Raw genomic sequence first — 20,964 nt, forward strand, 5'->3', positions numbered from 1 at the left:
TTGTCACTTAAATGGGATTTACAAGGAACAGATCTAAAATCATAGTTGTCATTTTCCCAAAAGTCTTTACTTGACACTTGTTAGGAGAGCAACTGGCCTATAATTTCCTCTGTAATGTCAAGTGTTGGCTGGTTTCCTACTTGGCAGCATGTGCTCTAATCATAAAATCATGGAATTGTTTAGGTTGGAAAAGCCCTCTAAGACCATCGAGTCCAGCCATTTCCCCAGCACTGCCAAGGCCACCACTAACCCATGTCCCCAAGTGCTACATCTACATGGTTTTTGAACACTTCCAAGGATGGCGACTCCACCACTTCCCTGGGTAGCCTGTTTAAGTACCTGACCACCCTTTCAGTGGAGAAATTTTCCCAATATCCAACCTAAATCTTCCCTGGTGGTTGAGGCATTTTCATCTTGTCCTGTTACTTGGTCCTTGGGGAGCAGAGCCCAACCCCCATCAGGTTCCACCCTCCTTTCAGGGAGGTGTCAAATGTGATGTGTCTCACCAGCTCTTTCTACCAGCTTTAGGTAAGGGAGTCACTTATATTTACTGTATACTACACTATACTCTACAGGCTTGGGTAGTAGATACATGGAAGTGAGTGTTGTACACAGCTCCAGCCGTGGACCAGAATTCCCACCCTTTTGATTCTTCAGATGGCTTTAGTAACTGTTCTTTGATGGTTGCCCAATAAGCAATAGGGAATCTTCCTTTTTGTTCTCCTAACATATTTCTGTCTAACTTTATTTCACTTCTCTGTGTTTTCTGACTGAAAGCTCTGTGAACCTTGACATAGACCCACAGATAACCAAAATGCTTTTAACACGTACATGGTTTATAATTATTTTGAAGACCAAGCCCGTGCTGTTACTTACTGATCTTGTTCTTCTCCCAACTTTGATTTTTGACTACTAACAGAATTGTTTGGTTTTCCTTTAATGGAGAAAAATTTGAAGTTGTATTCTGATATCCTCCAGCACTGAAATACAAATCTCAAATGCGGGTAGTTTTTGTTCTTGCTGAGTTGCATTACTTTTCTTTATTACCATTGAAAGAAATCATCCAGTTCTGATATTATCATTAAAAACCTGTACATCTGATCCTATACTGTTACATCTGAAGACAGCAAGCAGACATTACTGAGGGCTTCCAGTTGTTCCCCATGGGAAAAGCACTAAAGTATTTGTAGAGCTGTTTCCCATGCCAAGAAATGCGGAGATATCCTTACCCTGTCTTTGTCTCTTCCCAGGAGGTGGTGATGGCCAGGCTCTGTACCTTGATGCAGATCTGAACCACGGGAGAACCAGCCACTGCAACACTTTCAATAACCAGCCACTGTGTTCTGAAAGCTTCCAGATCTCCATCCTGGAAGTGTGGGGCTTCAGGGACACCATGAATGGTTGATGTGACTATCATTAATCAGCTAGTTTTCCAGTTGTCCAAGGTAAATTCCGATACAGGAGCTAAGTTAGAACATCCTTTCTGCTGGGCTCAGTGCTGTGAGTCATTCCTAAGTGGTGCACTTGGATGCAAGCCTAATTGTTTACTATTACTTTATTTAAGACAGGTCAAGGTGAAGTAATGTATCTGGTTAACTGTTTGTCCCTTTACCTGTAGAGATCTGTATTCAGGGACTGTTGGTAAAAATGAAAATGTGATGAATTCAGAGCCATGCTAGATGGATACAGGCCCTAATCATGGGATAGGTTTGAGTCCACAGTTCCTCAGAGGCACAGCCCTGGCTGAGCTCTGCTGCAGAGCTCTGAGCCACTGGCACCAGTTCCCAGCCTGAGCCAGGAATATCAAATGTCTCCTCACAGGGAGCACTGGTGACCTCAGATCTGACATAGAAGAGTAGTTGATAAAATTGGTGCCCTCCTATGAGCAGATGTTGTATAGACAAATCAGTATCACTAAATTATGAAGCTCTTCGTTCACACCAGAATATGACTGCTGATCTTCTTGTACCAAAACCTTTGACATGTTCCAGTTGCATATGTTAGAGCAGTCTGCCTCTGAGAAAGGCATCCAGGCTGGACAGTGATATCTCCAAGTCTTGATTTTGTTTACATTCCTATTCCATATCAGTATGATGACTTCAGAGTGACTTCCTGTGTCAGGCAGCTGAAAGCCAGAGTGTATCTGCAGTGCTCAGAAATGTTCATTTCCTCATCTTTCCTGGGAACTGAAGTGAAGCTTTAAATCTGAAAATGACTGTGCTGATATCCCTGTGTGTTTGGGGAATTAGACCTGGTGATAGTGGGAACTTAATCCTCTCCCCTCAAGTAAAGAAAGGAAGGCAGGAGGCTAATCTGGGAGTGAATGGATTCCTCAGGAGAACTAGAGGCAACACTGTTTCTCCAGATGTCTTCCCAGTGATGAGATCCCTCCTGAGAAACTAACACTTTTCTTCCTGTATATTCTGGTAGGGTTTGGGTAATGAAAAGAGGCTTTGCTCATTCTTGAGCATTCCTGCATTCTCTGCAGGCATGCCCTGTGGCATGTGGTGTCTGGAGGCAATTCCCCAGAGTCTTTATCCAAAAATTGCATTATCTGTTGTGGAAATTCTCCCACATGAAGCACAAATACATAGAAGTCAGTGAGTAGTCCACAGTATACAACAGGATGCTCAGAGCTTCAGTGAGTAACTCACTAGTAAGATTTATCACTAGTAAGATTTATCACAGGGAAAATGGAGGGAAAGAGAAATTGCTGATTTTCTAAACAGTTCAATCTAAAAAATTGCTGTAGAGTGGGATTTTTACTTAATGTCATTGCTACTTAAGCTTGAAGTTCATTAAAAGAAAAAAATTTAATAATGTTAAAAGCTAGGTTGGACAGGGTCACATTCATATTCAGAGGTCTGAGGTGAGTTTTTGGTCATGCTGGCTTGTCCAACTTGCCAGCTATGACAGTACTTCATGGCTTGGGAAAGAGTTGCCTCTTGCAGAGTATGTGAATAAACTTGGCAAAGATAAGATTTGCTTCTTAAGGTGCCATTTTGAATTTTTGTCAAAGTAACTCTTTGAAAAATTAGCCTATGTGCAGAACAGTTTAAGATGTCTTTTGCACCATTTGTATTTGCAATTGGATTCTCTCACCCTGTCTGAGAGTCAGCATTGGGCCTCCCTTTCTCCTTCCCACACAGTGAGTTCTGCCCGGTTGTCTTTCCACAGGTTTACCATAGGCTTGATTGAACTGCAAGAGGTAATTCAGTTATACTGATATGTTTTGATGTGGAAGAACTCAGTCATATCTGGCTTTTTGCAAACACGGCTGATGCTGCCTTCTATTTTTCCAAGCCACCCATGTCTCTTTGCCCTTGCAGGTATCCCACAAGCTTCCTCAGACAAAAGAAATCACTCAGAAAGTATAGATTCTACTTACTGTAGGTGGGATTTCAGTTTGGTTTGCATCTCCTGTTTTGTGCTTGTCTAAGGAGGTGCCCTTGGGAACAAAAAGCAACTCAAAAACACAATAGTAATAATTTCCAGTTTGTCAGAAATTCCCTGGAGCTGTGTGTTGGTAGGATTTGTGGGAGTGTAATGTTCTACTCCAAATGAATAAATTTTATCTGCAAAAACTTGGCTGCATCTGGCAGTGTGATGGGATTTCCTCGCTCCCATCCCTGCTGGGTGCAACTATGTCAAAACCTTGTCTTAAGCCATATCTAAGAAACATTCCTCAGAAACATGTTCTTTCCCTGCTCTGTTCTTGGTGCACAGAGCACCAAGATTTGGGTGTTTGGAATCTGAAATAACTCGTGGTTCCTCAGAAACTCATCATAGGATATCAGTGCAAGAATCCAAGGAGCAGCACTGGATGCCAGGCATGGGACTGGTTTGGCTTGATGAAGTACTGCCCTGTCACAGCCACCATGTGGGACTGATCTGTGTGGTTCGAACTGGAATAGCCTGGATGAGCAAGAAGCAGCAATAATCCAGGGAGAGCTGTTCTGCAGTGCTGCAGCAACTTCACACAATCCTTGTGTTCAGTAAAAATGGATATTCCTTGTCATGTGCAGGTCCTCATCCATCATTCCTGTTGTGGTTGTGAGACACCTTAGCAGAACAGCATTTTGACTTGGTTATCTTTCTAGTAGCAGAGAGGCATTTTTCCTGTCTGTGTAGTTAAGTTGTTGCTGACTAACTGTATATCTAAGTTCAAACCCTTTGTTTCATGCAAAACTCTTGAGATGGAGGCCACGGGCTGGTTTTGAAGACAGTGGCTACAATGGACACCTTATCAGAAAGTGGAGTTATCTCAAGTACTCCAACCATGAAGTGCTTTAGTCAGTTGTTACTTGCAGCTCTGCACACCTGTTGAAGTAGGCTGTAATCCCTGTTTGTGATCCTGCTGGCAGTAGCAAGAGTACCAGAGTTACAGGATGGGCTTGGGCTGGGAGCTGCAGGCTAGGCATCTCAGTTCTGTGAGAGCATCTGTGCTTTCCTGAAAAGCTGCTTTTTGCTTTGTCATATTCCTTGAAGGCAGAAAATATTAGAACCTCCTGACATCAGAAACCTGACTTCACTGTAAATGGCAACCAAACTGTTTGCAGACCATGGGAACTGTATCCAGCTGCAGCCAGGCTGAACAGACTTCATTGCACCTGAAGTGTCTTTCCTGCAGCTCCTGCAATTTGCCACACTCCTTTTTCTGATGCAGCATGTTAATCAACCTCCTGTTAATAGAGACAAATCAGCCAAGGGAAAGGAAAAATTCTCCTTTCCTCTCTGATGACATATCTGAAGTCAAAATGGAGTGGGAGCCAGTACTGTTCTTTGAAGAGTTAAACCATGCCAATAGAGATCTGTGGTGAGCCACAGAGGGGTGACATATGCAGATCCATGAACTGCTCATCATGTGTGTGTATTGAAATTGTGTACCTTTGTCCTTGGAAATTCATCCTCATTTTTGGTGGGGCATAATCTCCTCTGCCTATGGGGACACTGATGCCACAGTCAGGAGCTGATCCACAACTGTGGCTCTGTGAGATCTCAGTTCCTGCCAGCAGCACTGAGTCGGGCTGTTGGGTACAGCTGAGGCGTGGGCACCTGGCTGTTCTGCAGCTCTCTGTCATGGATTTCAGACTATTCATAGTCAGAATGAATGTGTGTGTACTATTTGGGGTGATGTTTTCCTCAGATGAGTGGTGATGTGCTGCCGAGTTGGTTTTCTACCCTATCTTGGAATCACTGCCCTATGTCAATGGTATTTTTGTCACGGTGCAGAATCTTGGGTATTAAAGGTATTTGACTGTGGAGGCTGCTGCCTTTGTCCTTTATTCTTGTCTTTTCCTTCCTTTCGGGCTCGTAGCAAAAGGCACCCTAAGACCAAGAGAAACTCTGGAGCATGTGTTCTCTGACAGAGCTCTCACTGTGGTGAGGTGGTGACATGGTTCCTGATCATTTCAGATCTCACAAGACTTCCCCTGAGATCAGTTGTCAGACTAACTCTGAAGTCTCTAGATAGCAAATTCTGACATGAGTCTTCTTCCCTTTGCAGGGCCAGAGAGCACGGTTTGCTCCAGCCCAGCCTAGGTTTAAAATGGAGGTTAGGGGTGTCCTCTGGCCACCAGCACCTGTAAGTTGCAATCAGACCATACAGTGACTAAGGAATTAAATGAAAAAAGTGGAATTCCACAAAATCTGGGGGTTTAAACAAACTGCTGTCAGGCCAAAGAGATTTGGGTATTTCCTCTCAGAAATAGTCCCACCCCCCTATATCCACCTCATACTCAAATCTGGTCGCCTCGTGCTGCTGTACATTTCCAAGAGCAGAGCTGTGGTTTAAGGCAGTGCAGTGTGGAAAAGGGATTGCTGAGCTGGCAGACGCAATTCCCAGGTGATTAATTCTCCGGCCAGCTCTGCACTGCCAGGAGGTTTGCTGCGCAGGAAGCCCATGGCCACTAGAGGTTCCTCTCAGCCTGGTCCTGTGCTTCCATCACCAGTAAATCTATCCTTGCAATCTTAAAGAGCTTTCTTTGCATGGTTTCCAAAGGTGACCTGAGCAGTCATAAATGCCATAAATCAGAATTTTACAACTCCCTTGAAATCTGTAAACTTAATCATGAAGGTGCTTAGTAGCAGGAAGGTGTAAGTCAGGGATAGTAAGGAGCTGAGCAGCGCAGGCAGCTGTTTTGGGACCTTGCAGCTGCTGTAAACCCAGTGACTGAGACCTGAGAGGGGAATGTGCTTGATTGCATCAGGCAGCAGAAGCTTGGTGTCCTGCCTAGAAAGCAGGGTTGTGGGAAGGTCCTGGATGATGTCTCAGGGCTGGTAGCAGCTACGGGAGCCTGAACTGGAAAAGGAAGGCTGTGCTGTGTCTTGCTGTGCTGCCACAGTGTGAGAAGAGCCTGATGTTTGTCAGTTGTGCTTTTTTTTCTGGATTTTCTGTACAGGCTTTCATGTAAATGTCTCAGAGACACGTGCTTCCTTGAGAGATGTTTTATAACTGGCTGTGGCACAACATTGCCTCTGGCAGCAAATTAGAGGGTTTTCTGCCTTTTCAAGCCCCTCACTGGGTGTTTTCAGCTCTGCCCTGCTATTGCCCTTCCCAAGCACTGCTTTGGGCTGCACAGCCTGTGCCTGAGCCTCTGGGAGGGTCGTGGCTCCACTCCTTGTCTGTATTCTGGTGACATAGACTGCTGCTGACTGATTTCAGACCACACAAACAGCTCTTGGGTGGAGCTGGGTACAGAATTCAGCTGGGGAAAAGTGGAGCGTGTTTGTTCCTGCTTTGCAAACCTGCTGCTGGGCAAGGGTAGATAAGGCACCAGGACTGTTGGCACTGTCCTGAAACGGGGGATGCACCTCCCAGTGCTGACACAGCTTCAGTCCATGGCCTCATGGTGAGTCACCTCCCTTTGCATGGTTAAATGTCCTCCAGAGTTACGGCTGTGCCCTCCAAATGTCATTGAAGGGTTTCTGGCTGGGCTCATCCTCCTGATCCCTCAGCCATGAGATGAAGGAGGTAGGTCTGGAATCCCATGGGGAAAAGTGCAAGCCCAGCAAGCCAGTGATCAGTACCTCATCCTCCCAGCCTGTGTGATGCTGAATCCTGTATCCCCTAAATGATTGGGAGTACACATTTTTGATCCGTGAGCATTCCAGAGCAGCATTGGCTGCACCAGCTCAGCAGCCCAGCTGGCTGCAGCCAGAACTCTCCCACTGGCAGTGGCTGGGGCACAGTCTGTTCCTCTTCCTTAAACATCCTCCTCATACTGAAATCCTCCTCCTTAAACTTCTCTGGGTTTATGTGAAGACGCATTTTTGCTTCCTCACTCTCTGAAGCTCTTGGCCAATCCCTCTCCTAGAACATGTTTTTTCCTTTTGCATTCTTACCTGCTGCAGGGGTCTGAGTACACCATTCTTGGCACTCTCAGCTTGATGATGCTCTGAATTCAAGCCAAGAAAGACCACAACTCAAACAATGTTGGCTGCTCACTGTGAATCCTGCAGAGCAACACCTTGTCCAGTTTTGTTCAAGGGAAGTTTAGGGCTGAAACTCCACAAGCTATCACTGGTGAGCTGGGTCTAGGTGTACATCCAGGCCAGTATGTTATCCATGGACTTCCTGCATGGCAAATCACACCTGCCTGAGGATAGCCCTGCCAGCTCCAGCAGCACAAAGCCAGGGGCTGTGCGGCTCCTGCTGAGCTGTGATGCCCTGCAGTCTGGGTTCTGGCAGCCAGCTGGCACAAGGGGTACATCTGCATCAGTCCTTGGCACCCCCAGGACCAGCTGTGTCTCTGTACTGCAGCACACCACAGCCACCCACACCCCTCAGCTGGACAACAGGATAACCCTAGGGCACAGCGCAGCAGTGGAGGCAGCTTCCTCGCTGCCTTCACAGCCAAAAGGACTTCCCCATGGCCCCACTCAGACCAAGTTGTTGGGGAAAGAGGCAGCAATGTCTCAGAGATCTGAATTTCCCCAGGTTTGGCTGCCTGTTCCACAGAACCAGGCAGTGAACTCCAGCACTGCTTCCCACACAGAAGGGCTGTGGTGGGGTTGGAGCCCTGCTGGGGAGTAGAATCCCCCCCAGTTCCCCACCCTTCGGACAAAGCCAGAGGAGAATGGATTTCAGCGGTTCCACAGCTCACAGAAATACTTGTGGATGCTCCTGTAAGGATCTGCCTAATGAACTGCCACAACCTCTCTCTCAAGTTCATTAAGCTTTTCTTGCACTCCAGAACACCAGCCACAGCTCCTGTAGGATGCTGTACTCTTGTGGGGTGAAGTATTTCCTAGAGTCATGGCTTTCCTCGCAGCCCACCATGGGTTGTGCCGCAGGGTTGACTCCAGCTCAGAAGCTGAACTCAGCAGTTCAGCTGAGTTCAATTTAAGGACTGCAGAGCCATAGCTCCCAGAATTCTTCAGAGTGTGTGTCTCCTCAGGATGGCTTTCTTCCCTAATGAGCAATAACAGACTCATGAACAGATTTTTGAAATTGCAGAAGTGGAAACCACAGGAGGAATAACTGACTTACTGAGGAAATCTTATTAATGTGTTTGACAGAGCCTTGGGGTGGAGGCAGGGGCAACTTAAGGCTTTCAAAGGAAGTGTGGGAGCACCTCTCCAGACCAGCTAGCTGCCTGCCTTGTGCTCAACCCTCTGACAATGTTGGAGACGCCTCCGGCTCAGACAAATCTCTTGGGGAGCACTTCTAGCTCATATTTAGGAGGGAAATGTGCTACTCCTCTGGTTGGTGGGAGCAGATGTTTGCTCCAGCTTATTCCCTGGGTCAGAGCAACCTCTATCTGGGTCAGATCCAGTCCCAGCTCCTGGGCTGTCCTGAGAGATGTTTACAAAGAAGAGGGTCCAGAGCTGCCCAAAGGAGGAAGGGCAGGCTCTTATCCTGTAAACCAGCACAATACACACCAGGCAGAAGCTTTTGGCCTGATTTACTCGTGACCTTTGCCGTGGTCCGTCCCTCAGGCAGCCAGAGCCTGCTCGCCGGCACTGGATCTGTGTTTCCTTGTACACACAACAAGGGTACACTCCAGTCAGCTCCAGCCCTGCCTTTACACTGGTTTTCTCAGGCAGGGGATGTTTTTAGGGGTTTAATATTTAATCTGACCCTACTGAAGAGGAGAACTTCTAGAGGTTACAAGAGCCTGGGAGATGGCTGCTCAAGGTCCTCGTCCTTCCCAGACTCTGTGTGCCTCCAGCCTGGGAGGTTTTCAGAAAGGCATTGATGTGCCTTTCAAAATTCAAATCCAGGGATGTGAATCCATGTGAAAAGCCACTTGCCAGAGATGATGAAAGGCACATGATGAACATACCCCTCCAGGCTGGAGAGCTGCACTGCAAGCACATGGTAGAGGGAAAATGGGGAAGTTTTGAATTTCTGGGCAGTTTTCTGCAGAAACACACTGCTCTGGGCAGGAGCAGCCATGTCCAACAGTGAGCTCTTGTGGCTCCAGGCACTGCCACAGCAATGCCGGTTCCCCTGGTCACACCAAGGCTGCAGAAATGGGGATTATCCAACAGGTCCCCCTTGATGCCTGGAGTCAGCCACTGTCCCCTGTGGAGCAGCCCTTCCCTGGCCCCAAACAACCCTGGTGGTTCTCCAAAGGACCTTGTCCTGAGCCCATCCTCCCTACTGCTGGTCCCTCACCGTCACCAAAGCAACCACGGATGGATCTGCCGTGAAAGCCCTTAGGGGCCAAGAATCCCTATATCCGAATCCCAGATGTTCCCTACTGTCCTTCCTGCATGCTGTGCCATCCCCAGGGCTGCCTGGTGAGATCCAGCACATCGAGCTGCCGCCTCCCACCCAGCCGGGAGCTCTGAGCCTGCAGCTCCCAGTGAGATGCAGAGATCTCCATCCAAGGGCTGTTGCAGCACCTGGAAGTTTTCCTGCAAGCATGGAAATGGGGAGGGAGGGCTGGACCATGAGGATGAGAAGTGCCCAGGGAACAAGCAGTGGCTGTTCCAGTGAGCCAGTGCCTCAGCAGATATTACTAATACACATGTACAGGCGTTCTGAAATAACCAGCTATTCCTGAGCTCAGCTTCCCCATGTGATCCTGACTTCTGTCAGCTGATGGGAAAAAATCTCTGTGTGGAAGAAACGGCTGTTCCTTGAAAAGGCCTGAGACTGTGCAGGCCATCCCTCACCTCTGGGCTCAGCCAGCCTGGAGCCAGCTGTGTGTGAGGGATGGGTGAGGACAGAGCTTTGTGTATCCTGGAGGGAAGATGGACAAGGAACAGAACTGAGATTTGGTTGAGATGTTTGGCTTGGTGGAGGCTCCCTGTCCTGACCTTAGATATGGGGCTGCAATCTAAACACAGTTCCCGTGTATTGCAGGGAGGTGTCCTCCCTTTCCCAGCATACACCAAGAGTGTCCAGCTGCTTTCTCACTCCAGGAAGAGGAGAGTGTTTTGAAGGTGAGAGTCCAGTGCAGGACCAGGCTGTGAGGACATTGTGTAGCTGCACTCATCCCAGCTGTCTCCAGTTTCCTTCAGGGCCTAAAGGTGCTGGTATTTCCCCCTTTCCCAAAAGGAGTCACAAAGTTGGTTTTATGCTCACTGTAAAACCTCTTGTTTTTTTAAACCCTTGAAGCAGTGCTGGAAAACACAGTGCTTGATTGTCACTTTTATTATTCCCTGGGCTTCATGCCATGTCTGTCCTTACCTCTGGCTTTCTGAAGAATGCACAAACTTTCTGAACTAAGAAATAAAATATATAAAATCAGCTTCTTTTAATCTGTTCGACATATGCTGCCCTTTAATTTCTATGCTGTACTTAGGGGATATGATAGAAAGAGGAACCAATTGTTTTCATATCTCCCCCACATCTTTCCACTGAGTCTCCTCTTCCTCTTCCCCTTTTCTGAGCCAACATCCCTGTATGATCTTTTGTCATCTGCAAATGCTCTTGCCCTTTTCATCTGCAGCCACTGAACTTTGCCATCTTGGCTGTGTCTTCTGCAAAACTCAGTGATTAGTGCAGCTCTGCCCCAGCAAGGAGCCCAGACTGAAGCTGTCTCTGCAGTAGGCAATGCCTGCAGAGCCCATGACAACTGCCTGTGGTCAAGAGTAGCCAGTGACACATGGCCTGTACCAGCCATGGTGTGGCAGCAGGACCAGGGCAGTGACCATCCCCTGTGCTGGGCACTGCTGAGGCACCTCCAGTCCTGGGGTCAGTTCTGGGGTCCTCACAAGAAGACAGACATGGAGGGACTGGGGCATGTCCAGGGAAGGGAACAGAGCTAGGGAGGGGCTGGAGCACCAGGAGGGGCTGAGGGAGCTGGGAAGGGGCTCAGCCTGGAGAAAAGGGGGCTCAGCCTGGAGAAAAGGAGGCTCAGGGGGGACCTTGTGGCTCCGCACAACTCCTGACAGGAGGGGACAGCTGGGGGGTCGGGCTCTGCTCCAGGGAACAGGGAAAGGAAGAGAGGGAACAACCTCAAGTTGTGCCAGGGGACAGATTGGGTATTAGGGAAAATTACTCCATGGAAAGGGTGGTTTGGCACTGGCACAGCTGCTCAGGTAGTGATGGAATTGCTATTCCTGAAAGTGTTCAGGAAACAAGTAGGCTTACAGTATCTGGGGACAAGGTTTAATGGTGGCCTTGGCCAAGCTAGAGTAATGCTTGAATTCAAGGATCTTGGCTGCCTTTTCCAACCTAAACAATTTCATTATAGATGGGCAGCCTAAAAACCACTAGAAAAGAGAGGACTGGGCTTTGGAAACCCTGGGGTCATTATCCAGATCTTTTGCTTTGGTGTCATTGACATGAGCAGGTCCATGGCTCACAGTAATTTCTCCTAGCAAGTATCATCTTTCTTGGGTATTTCAGCCCCAAGGGCAGCACACCTCCTGCCAGCAGTGGTGGTCATGGGCTGAGGCCTGGGGTGCACCTTTGACACAAGTGTAAGTGGCCAGCAGGAACCTGCAGGTAACCAGCTGTCCCCCACTCTACTGGAACTTGAACTGGAGCCTTTGGGGGTCTCTGAATTTCCCTGTGGTGTGTTCTCTTTGCTACAACAGGTCTGAATAAGACCATCTTTGACTAGGCATGATGGAGCTTCCTTCAAAGGAGGTATTGGATGCCACACCCATGGCCAATGATGAGCTTGGGCAGAAGAAATCCCAGTCAGGCTCTGGCACACAGGAGAGAGGTGAAACAGCCCCAGACTGAGGTCCCACATCCAGTGCATCCAGCCCCCACTTTTGCTGGCTGCAGCCAGAGACATTCAGGGCTCAGTCCCCTTTGCAGTGTGACAAATCCCAGCCCCTGGGGCTGGGCTGGTGGTGAAATCTATGGTTTTTTCTTCTTCATCCTGTCAAGGCAGTTCTAAAATACCGTCTCTGTCTCCTGGGGCTGGGTATGTCCCTGGCTCCAGGCACCAGCACTTTGGTCTCCAGAGGCTTAGGGGAGAAGGCAGCACATGAAGCCAGAGAGAGGGCAGACCCTGAGAGCTCAGACCAGTGTACCTGGTCTCAGGATATGAATTTTGGGTTTGGGTGAGCATTTCTTCCAACCCAAGAGGAACAGAAACTCCCTCTCATTGCTGCAGCTTTTTCTGCTTTCTGGTAGTCTGGATCCTTCCCAACTTGCTCGTTCCAGAGGAGGTGCTCATGCTTTTGGAAAACAGGCACTGGTCCCCGCAGCTGCCAGTGGGTACTGGGCTGCCTGCCCCGGGCAGGGCTCATACAAGCAGATGTCACCTCGTCCCCATGATTAGCCAACTGTCCTCTTGCCACGGCAGGACTTTCACAGAGGGGGTTGGAGAAGAGGAACTGCCCACAAGGGAGATGCTAAACCCAGGAAACACAAAAATTATGCTTAAAATAAAAAGGTCTCATGCCTTTTTGCTCAGCAGCAGCTCCAGGGGCATCCAGGGCTCGATTTTCCCCAGCAAACTGAGCAAGGAAACACCCTGAGAGGGGAATAATGATAACAAAGGAAACACATTCCTTCTGCCTTTCAGTTTGTCTTTCCTCAAACAAAGTAATAACTGAGTGCTGGTTAAGTTGGCTCATCCACAATATTTTAGGTTGAGTGGTCCTGGGCAGCAGGGACACGGCCAGGAAAGGCACTGGCTGCCACATCCTTTGTCCAATAGTGGGGCAGGGAGGTGAGGCCGTGGGGTGTCCTGCCCCACTGTGAACTAATGGGGGCTGCCAGGGGTCGGAGCACAGCTCCCGTGGTCCCCCTGACCAGCAGAGTAAGACTGGGGCACTGCCAGCACCCACACCCAGAAATACATCTGCAGAAAAACTGGTCACCCCAGCCCATGAACAGAACAATTGCTGGGGACAATCTGACCCTGTTTTCGCAAATTTCTTTACCCAGTCAAAAATATCCTTCTCTAAGTGTATTAGTCAAGCCCAACAGACAATGTGTGCAGGAGGAGAGTGGGAGGTGGGGGTAACACTGCATCCATGAACTACAGAGGACAGGAGCTTCAGGGGCTCCCAGACAGCTGCCACTAAGCTGCCACTGGCACCAACACCATCTCAGTTTCATCTCTAGCTCTTGAGGGGTCCAGAGGCATGGGAACCTGGAGGAGAGGCCGGCAGGCACGGCATGCCAGAGGTGATGCTCTGTCAGAGTGCAGGAGCCAAGGCAGGAGGAGCACAAGCACAGCAGCTGTGTAGGAATACTTGGGAAGTGACAGAGGTACCGATGCAGGATGACCCCCAGCCAGGAAATAACGTGCAAAGACTCCATGATTCAGAAGGCTGAAGAATTGCTTTATTATAGCTATACTATATTATACTATACTATACTAATACTATACCATACTACTAATGTACTAAAGAAAACCTTTGACCCCTTACAGACAGTCACAATGCAATTTTGACCTAATTGGTCAATCATTCAAAACAACCATCACCAGAGTCCAATAAACAAATCCCTTTCGGTAAACAATCACCATAACACATTCCACATGTGCCAAACAGGAGCGGCAAGTATTTTCTCTTCTGTCTTTGAGCTTTCTCGCTGCCTTTCCCAGGAAAAATCCTGGGAGAGAGAATTATGTCTCTCTCTGTTCAAAGAATATGTGAATACCACACAGAGGGATTGGATTTAATTTGCTAATTGGTAGTGAGGACCCTAATATGTGCTGAGCCAGGCAGGGAGGGAGACAGGGAGAGGAGAAGAGACTCCAGCCCTGGTGCATCTCGCAGCAGCGGTTCTTCAGCACCTCGTCCTCAGCAGCTCTGCAGGAAGGTGCTGTTCTGCCAGCCAGCCAAGGTTTATCTCTCTCCCTACCTGCCAGGGCCACAGGCCAAGGGAGAGCTGGCAGCACAGAGAAGAAGCAGGTTGTGAGGGCAGAGCCATGGCACTGTCCCAGCTCAGTGACAAAGGCCGCGTTGGGAGCAGTGCAGCACATGGTTCTGAAGCAGCTTCCACCCGGGCAGCAGAAAGTTTCTGCCCTCACCAACCTGGATTTTCTCCCCAAAACTGAGTGTAGTGACCCAAAATCATCCTTCCCTTCCTTGGTGCCCTGTGGCTGCCTATTCTCAGCATCTGCCAGCAGCTCTATCCTCAAAAAGATTGTGGCACCCTGGGCCTGGATTTGTCCTGCCACATCCTGTCCCCAATATGCTCCTCTCCCCGTGTCTCCAGGGCAGCTCCCAGTGCTGGAAAACATACCAGTTTAAAAATTTTTTATATAACTTTAGCCAGGTTTGTTCACCTTTGCCCTGGGGAAGGGAACTGAAGCTTTGTTTCCAGGACATTGTTTCTCTAGATGAGGCCTGATGGACTTGGAGTAGCCCATAAATACCCAGAAAGATAAAAGGCCATCAACGGAACATCAGCGGCCATCTACCATCACCTACCCCAGACTCTGCCTCTGGCAGAGTTAGAGACATCTCCTCCAAAGAGGACTTATGAAAAATCGAAGAATGAAGATCTAATTAACATCAGAGGTGAGGAGATTCGGATCCAATGGGAAACTGAATACTGGGGGTTACTCAACTCTGGACCAATGAACTTTAAAAAAGTGCATCTCTATGGGGTTTGACTATATAAAGTTTGGGGAAAATCTTGTAAAAGAATGTGTCATGGAATTATTCTCTCTGCATACCCAGACTATGTGTGGATGAGATTATTTCTGTGGTACATCCTGGCCAGATAATAAAATAATGCCTTGACTCTCTAACATAAAAGTGTTGTTGGAGGCTTTTTGTTTTTCCCACAGTTTCAGTGACACCAGGGCAGCAGGAGAAGATCCACAGACAGGAGAGTCCCAGTGGCATTCCAGGCTAGCTCCAGGCTCTCTCTGTGGGGTGATGTCTGCCATGGCTGTGGGAAGATAACAAATAGTGCCTGCACTCACAAGTCTCTGGCAAGAAAAAGCTATGGCTGAAAGGCTCCAGTGCAGGCTAACCTGAGCACTGGGTTTGTACTTCTCTGGGTGTTTCTGCAGGGAGCCCTGGAGCACAGCCCACATGTGGCTCCCAGCCACCAAGCATCCCTCCCACGCTGCATGCCCATCTCACCAAGCATCCTGCCTCCAAAATTGCCTCTCCAGGTTATGTCAGCTGTTCCAGGCCCCCATTTGCAAACCAGCTTCCCAAAAACCAAGGGTGGGAGGTTGGTGTGCTGGGTCTCAGTGTCTGCTTCTAAAAGCTCTCAGATGCAGTGTAGGGACAGGCTATGTGCTGGGAAAACCACATTGGCTCCTCCTAGAAATACAAACCCTGTGACTGGGGACTGAAAATCCCCAACAGCACTGCAGGTACAGCCAGTGGGTTGCTGAAGGGTGCTAAGGGGGAAGGGGGTATCCCATGCAGAGCCCACCCAATGCCCAAGAAATTCCTGCCTTTTCCATGCATGAAGGTGGAACTAGACAGTGATGCCATAATGGAGAGAATGTCCCAACTCAACAGCAGGAGCCACATGACTTCCACCAGTAACTATGGTAACCCAGAGCAAATAAATGCTATTTTCAAACCATGGGCAGAACCTCCTTGTGGGAAGCCTGGGCTGATCCCCACTGCCAGCTGAGTGCTGGGAGCCAGCATGGATCCCCTGTGGAAGGAAGGATGAAGACCAGCCCCACACAGTGTGCAGTCCTGGATAGGGCATTTCAGGAAAAGGATGGCAGAAAAAACCCAGCTTCTCTCCACACCATTCTCAGGAGCTGAAGAAACTGTAGGAACACGGATATTTTCCCAGCTGCATCACACAGAAATGTGGTGTGGAAAAGAGGAAGATCAGAGGGTTTACATAGGGTAGGGAAGTCCTGGACAAAAAGATGAGAAGAGAAAGAGATTAGGATAGGATAGGATAGGATAGGATAGGATAGGATAGGATAGGATAGGATAGGATCAGAGGCCCCTGATTGCCTTATCGGGAAGTCCAGCACTGGGGAAATCCCAGGAAAGAATTAACAACTCAGGGTGGGCATCAGTTAATTAAGACCCAAATAGAGCAAGAGAAACCCCTTTTGTAAATGCCCCAAAGTCCTGACTCGGGGAGGGAGGAGGAGCCCGGGGATGGGCACCAAGGCTGTGACTCCTGCCCTGTGATTCAGTGCCTGCAGGAGGCACTGAATGAGGAAATGCTCCATAGGTTTTGCTCTGTGGCTGGCCAGCGCTTGCTGCCGAGGCTGTGAGCAATGCATCCACTGCCAAACCTGCATTTCTCGTTCCCAATCCCTGCACCAGCTCAGCTCCACTGTGTCTATCAGACCTCCAGACTGAAAGCCCACCTGGGCTTGTCCTGAGCTGAGCTGCATTTTTAACACCTTAACACAAAATCTGTCATGGTACCGAGGGGGCCAGAGCATTCCCTGCCTGTTCTGCAACAATGCAATCCCACCCTGGCATCTCTGTACCCAGACCTGTCCTGCAGGGGCAGGGTGCTCCCAGCTGGCTTCACAGATGCCTTCCACCTTGCTTCATGACATGGGCAAAACCACCAGCACTGCCGTTGCTTTTAGAAATAGATCCTCTGGTAAACAACTCTCCAACTTGCCAAAAACCAGCTGGGTCAGGGCAGGTCAGCAGCCCTGGAGTCCCATATGTAGCATGGAGCAGACAGTGTCCAGCTCCTGCTCACTGGAAGCAGCTGACAGAAGCTGGAGCCCTCTGAAATTGCTCTCCAGGGTGTTTGGTCCATGCATAGACAAGGCCCAGGGCAGTGGGAGAGTCATATGCCATGAGGCCACTCAGAAAATACCCCTCAAAAGGTGGTGGCACCTCTCCCCTGAAGCTGCTGGAAAGCCCACTTCATGCCTCTGCTCCTTCCTTGCCATGGGAACAGGCAATCCAAAATCCCTCTCAGGCTGGGTTTGGTTTGGTGTGGTGCCATGCCATGCCATGTGGTGAATCCAGCTCAAAAGGAAAAGGCAGCACTGGAGGTGCCACCCTCACGTCCCCCTGGTGAGTGTGGGCGTGTTGGTGCCAGCCTGGCGAGCGCCTGGCGAGGGGGTGACTGCTGGTTGCTGTGGGAACAGGAATTCATTTGGGTTCTTCTGCATCCAAGCTCTGGCCATTTATTTGCCTTTGATGTTGTGTTCACCTCCCAGTTTGCATTGAATTTTGTTCCTCCTCCCGTTGCCCTTTCCCTGAGGAAGAAATACCCCTGCAGCTCCACAAGGCAGAAGCAGAACTGGCATGAGAGCCTTGGTGTCCCCACTGAGGGGTGGCAGGGGGGCAGCGACATCCTGGGGAGAGCTGGCTGAGTGCAGCAACCATGGGGCCAGAACAGAGCCAGGTTTGACTGAGAGCCCCCAGCCAAGGGTGCCATCACTGCCGGGCCTGCAGGCGCAGCTGCAGCAGCCATGCTGCTGGTGCTGGGAATGCCACGGTGCTTTCGAACAGCCCTGCTCTGGGAAGGACTTCAGTTACTCTTGGGTACCTGCTGCAACACACCGGGCATGACAGGGAGCCCGGAGAGGTCACGTGTCCTGCTGTCACCAGTATCCAATGAGTCCTTCCTCTCCTCTGGCCCACGTGGGCTTTGTGCATCCCTGTGTCCCCTCACTCCACCGATCACTGCCACACCCGGGCCACCAGTGTGGCTTCACGGGCATCTCAGGAGGGTGCCTGGCACACGCTCCCTCCATCGGCCTGGTCAGTCTAGGGGGGAGTGGAGAGAGTGAGGAGGGCTGGGCAGTCCCGCATGGGTGAAAGGAGGTGGATGCTCTCATTTCCAGCACCCAGACCTCCCCTCTGTGCAAACCCTTAAGAGTGTTGGCGCCAGTATGCGCAGGGGGAACCACACTGACTCCACCATGACCTCCATGGCTCCACCCGGGTAGGAGGAAGCTGAATAAATACATGCAGCAGGGAAAATGTAAAATGCAATGGTTTGAAAGGAAATTTTGTTGCCAAGACCTTAAAAGTATCCTTGCTGTGAATCAGCAATTTCAGGTGAAACCCAAACAATTTATTGTACCTTTAAGGCTGGAGAACTGAGACCCAGAGACATTGAATGAGTCCCAAATGAAGAGCATGGGAGGTGGAGAAGGAAGGAGAAGAGGGCTTGGCTCAAGGTGCTGGAGCACGATGCAGGGGCAGGGAGACTCCCGGCAGTTCCAAAGGGTGGAGGGAGGCGAGCTCGGCCCTCGGGGCGCCGCTGCTCAGCCTCTCCGGAGACACGGCATCCCCGGAGCGGCACCGCCGCCGCAACTCGTGAGCTCCCGGCTACAGGAGGCTCTTTGTGGGCCGGGATGGCCGCTCGCCGGCAGATGGAGCGGGGATGGGGCCGGATGATCGGCGGGCAGCGCCGGCCGGGAGGAGCTGCGGGAGGAGGAGGCGGCAGCGCCGCGGCCACGGAGCCGCTCCACGGCAGCCAGGGCTGCCCACCGGGACCCGGGAGAGGCACAGGGGGAAGAGCATCCTTTAGGGGCCCTTAAAATCCACCCTGGGCCCTGGGTCCCTGCTCCAAATATTGTTTCTGGTGTTGCTCCAGTCTCTTGGTGTCCTTGGGGGTTTGAGGCTCTCGCCCAACAACACGACAGCACCCATCACCCACAGATAAATTCCAGGGGGCAGAGATCTGGGCTCATCCCTGCCAGTCAGCATGCGCATGGCACTCTCTTTGGGCTCAGCACCTTGCAAGGTCCCCTCACTGCAGCCAGGCCAGGCACAGTGTTGGGAGAGATGCCCACTACAGGTGAGGGCTGGTGGCAGCGTGGCCAGACCCAGCCCAGGTGAGCACCAGGAGGGCACAGACATGAGCACCAGGGTGGGATGAGGCACCACAGGCCAGGCCACATTTTCACTCACCAGCCCAAATCTGGTGAACAAACTGCTGATGCTGCCAGTGGCCCAAGGGGTGAGAAATTCACTCAGTGACCAATTGCTCTGGAGCCTAGAGGCAGGGATTGTCCTGTGACAGTGAAAGGTTAATTTGAGGTGCTGGAAACACTGCTAGCAGTGACAGCCACCACCACAGAGTGATGACAACAATGACCACACTGAAAAAGTTCGTGTCCCACTGTGGACAAGCAGCAATGGGGGGAGTGGTGCTGGTGGTGGCAGTGATGATGATTGTGGTGCTGGTGGCGGTTATGATGGTGGCAGTGGGGATGCTGGTGACAGTGCTGGTGGCAGTGGTGGTGGTGACAGTGGCAGTGTGCTCCCCAGATGGGATGCACAGCCCCTGCACCCACCTCTGCCAGGGCTTAGGACAGGCTCCACCTCTATGGCTGACCCCCAGCCCACTGCTCCTCTTTGTGCCTCCAGCCAACCTCTGCCATGGGCCATGTGCTGGATGTCCCCATGAAGACTTGGTGACAGCCTGCCACAAGACAGTCTCCCCCTCAGAACCAGCGTGCCCTGCTGCCAGTCCCCAGCACATGCCAGCCACCTCTGCCCACTGAAGTGCCAGGGCCCTTTGTGCTCAAGCAGCAGCAAGGAATTTGCCAAAGTAAATCCTGTCCTCACCTTCCCTGTGGGCTCTAACAAGGCTGAGGGGGACAGAAAAGTGGCAACACAGGGGAAAAGGGAGGTGGCCCTTGAGTAATTAAGAGACCTGGTGTTTTGGGACATGGGAAGCTCAGCCAGATTTATGGCAGCAGGAACTGTTAATGACCCCCCAAATTCTGGGTAACAAAATGGCATGAGTCACCCTTCCAGGATGGGCTGTAGGAGCATCCATCTGGGATGATTTGGGATAGGTTTGGCTCAGGGGAGTGCCTGCAGGAGAGAGCAGGTGGCAGAGCCTATGGAGGGATAATACCACGGTTCAGACCCAGCCCATCCACTCACCTCCAGCCTGGGGAAAAGGATGGGCCAGGGGCTGGCTGTCATATCCAAGGGAGGAGGATCGATGGATGGGACAGCAGTAGAACTCCAACAGATGCTACTGGTACTGTACCCTTGGAAGATGTGGAGTGCAAGGGCTGGAAGGCCCTAGAGGGGACCCCAAGCCAGCAAGGCCCCACGGGCACAGCTGATGCCTCGTGGGAAGCTCACAACAGGTGACCACAGCTCAGGTGACAGGGTCTGACAGGAAAGGGGGCACAGCACGCAGGCAAGGCACAGGGCAGGTGGCACCTGGCACACAGGATGTGCTGGGGAGGACATGGCATGGGGAACACGGCACATGGGACACAGGACATGGCACCGGGATCACGGCACATGGGACACGGGACATGGCACCGGGGTCACGGCACATGGCGATGGGATGCACCGTGGGGGATGCGGCACCGGAACACGGCACACGGACATGGGGATACGCGGCAGGAGCCGCGTCCTGGGGTCAGGTAACGGGACACGGCCCAGGCGGTGCTGCAGGGACACGACACACAGACAGGACAGGGGGACGGGACAGGCCAGGGGCAAGAGACACAGGGACACTACTCCAACATCACCAGCCCGAGGCAAGGCCGCCGCCGGGTGGGCGGGGCCGTGACGGGGCACGCCCCTTATGCTAATGAGAGCTGAATCACGCTCAGCGGACCGCGGCCGTCGGGCCGGACGGGCTCAACCAGGCAGCGCGGAGGGGGGAACGAGGGGAGGGCATCAGAATCGGGCAGCCAGCGC

The 20,964-nt window shown here is 50.9% G+C and overlaps 1 protein-coding gene and 1 long non-coding RNA gene across 7 annotated transcripts in view; one reads left to right on the forward strand and one right to left on the reverse strand.

Moving 5' to 3' along the window:
• TBC1D24 (TBC1 domain family member 24) overlaps positions 1 to 5,262 on the forward strand; it is a 36,718-nt gene extending 31,456 nt beyond the window's left edge. For all 6 annotated transcript variants that reach the window (XM_071444588.1, XM_071444594.1, XM_071444591.1 and 3 more), the window contains one exon: positions 1,251 to 5,262. In XM_071444588.1, coding sequence (XP_071300689.1) covers positions 1,251 to 1,405 — 155 coding nt within the window. In that variant the 3' untranslated portion in view covers positions 1,406 to 5,262. The remainder of the gene's footprint in view (positions 1 to 1,250) is intronic.
• Positions 5,263 to 13,686: 8,424 nt separating this feature from the next.
• Positions 13,687 to 20,833, reverse strand: LOC139598329 (uncharacterized). Its single transcript, XR_011681851.1, has 2 exons — positions 20,188 to 20,833; positions 13,687 to 19,306 (listed from the first exon to the last, which is right to left on the reverse strand). It is a non-coding gene; the product is annotated as an uncharacterized lncRNA (long non-coding RNA).
• Positions 20,834 to 20,964: the final 131 nt, after the last annotated feature.

This window comes from Agelaius tricolor, unplaced genomic scaffold (genome assembly GCF_023055355.1).
Source record: "Agelaius tricolor isolate 1412-34295 unplaced genomic scaffold, bAgeTri1.0.p SCAF_19, whole genome shotgun sequence".
Taxonomy (NCBI): Eukaryota; Metazoa; Chordata; class Aves; order Passeriformes; family Icteridae; genus Agelaius; species Agelaius tricolor.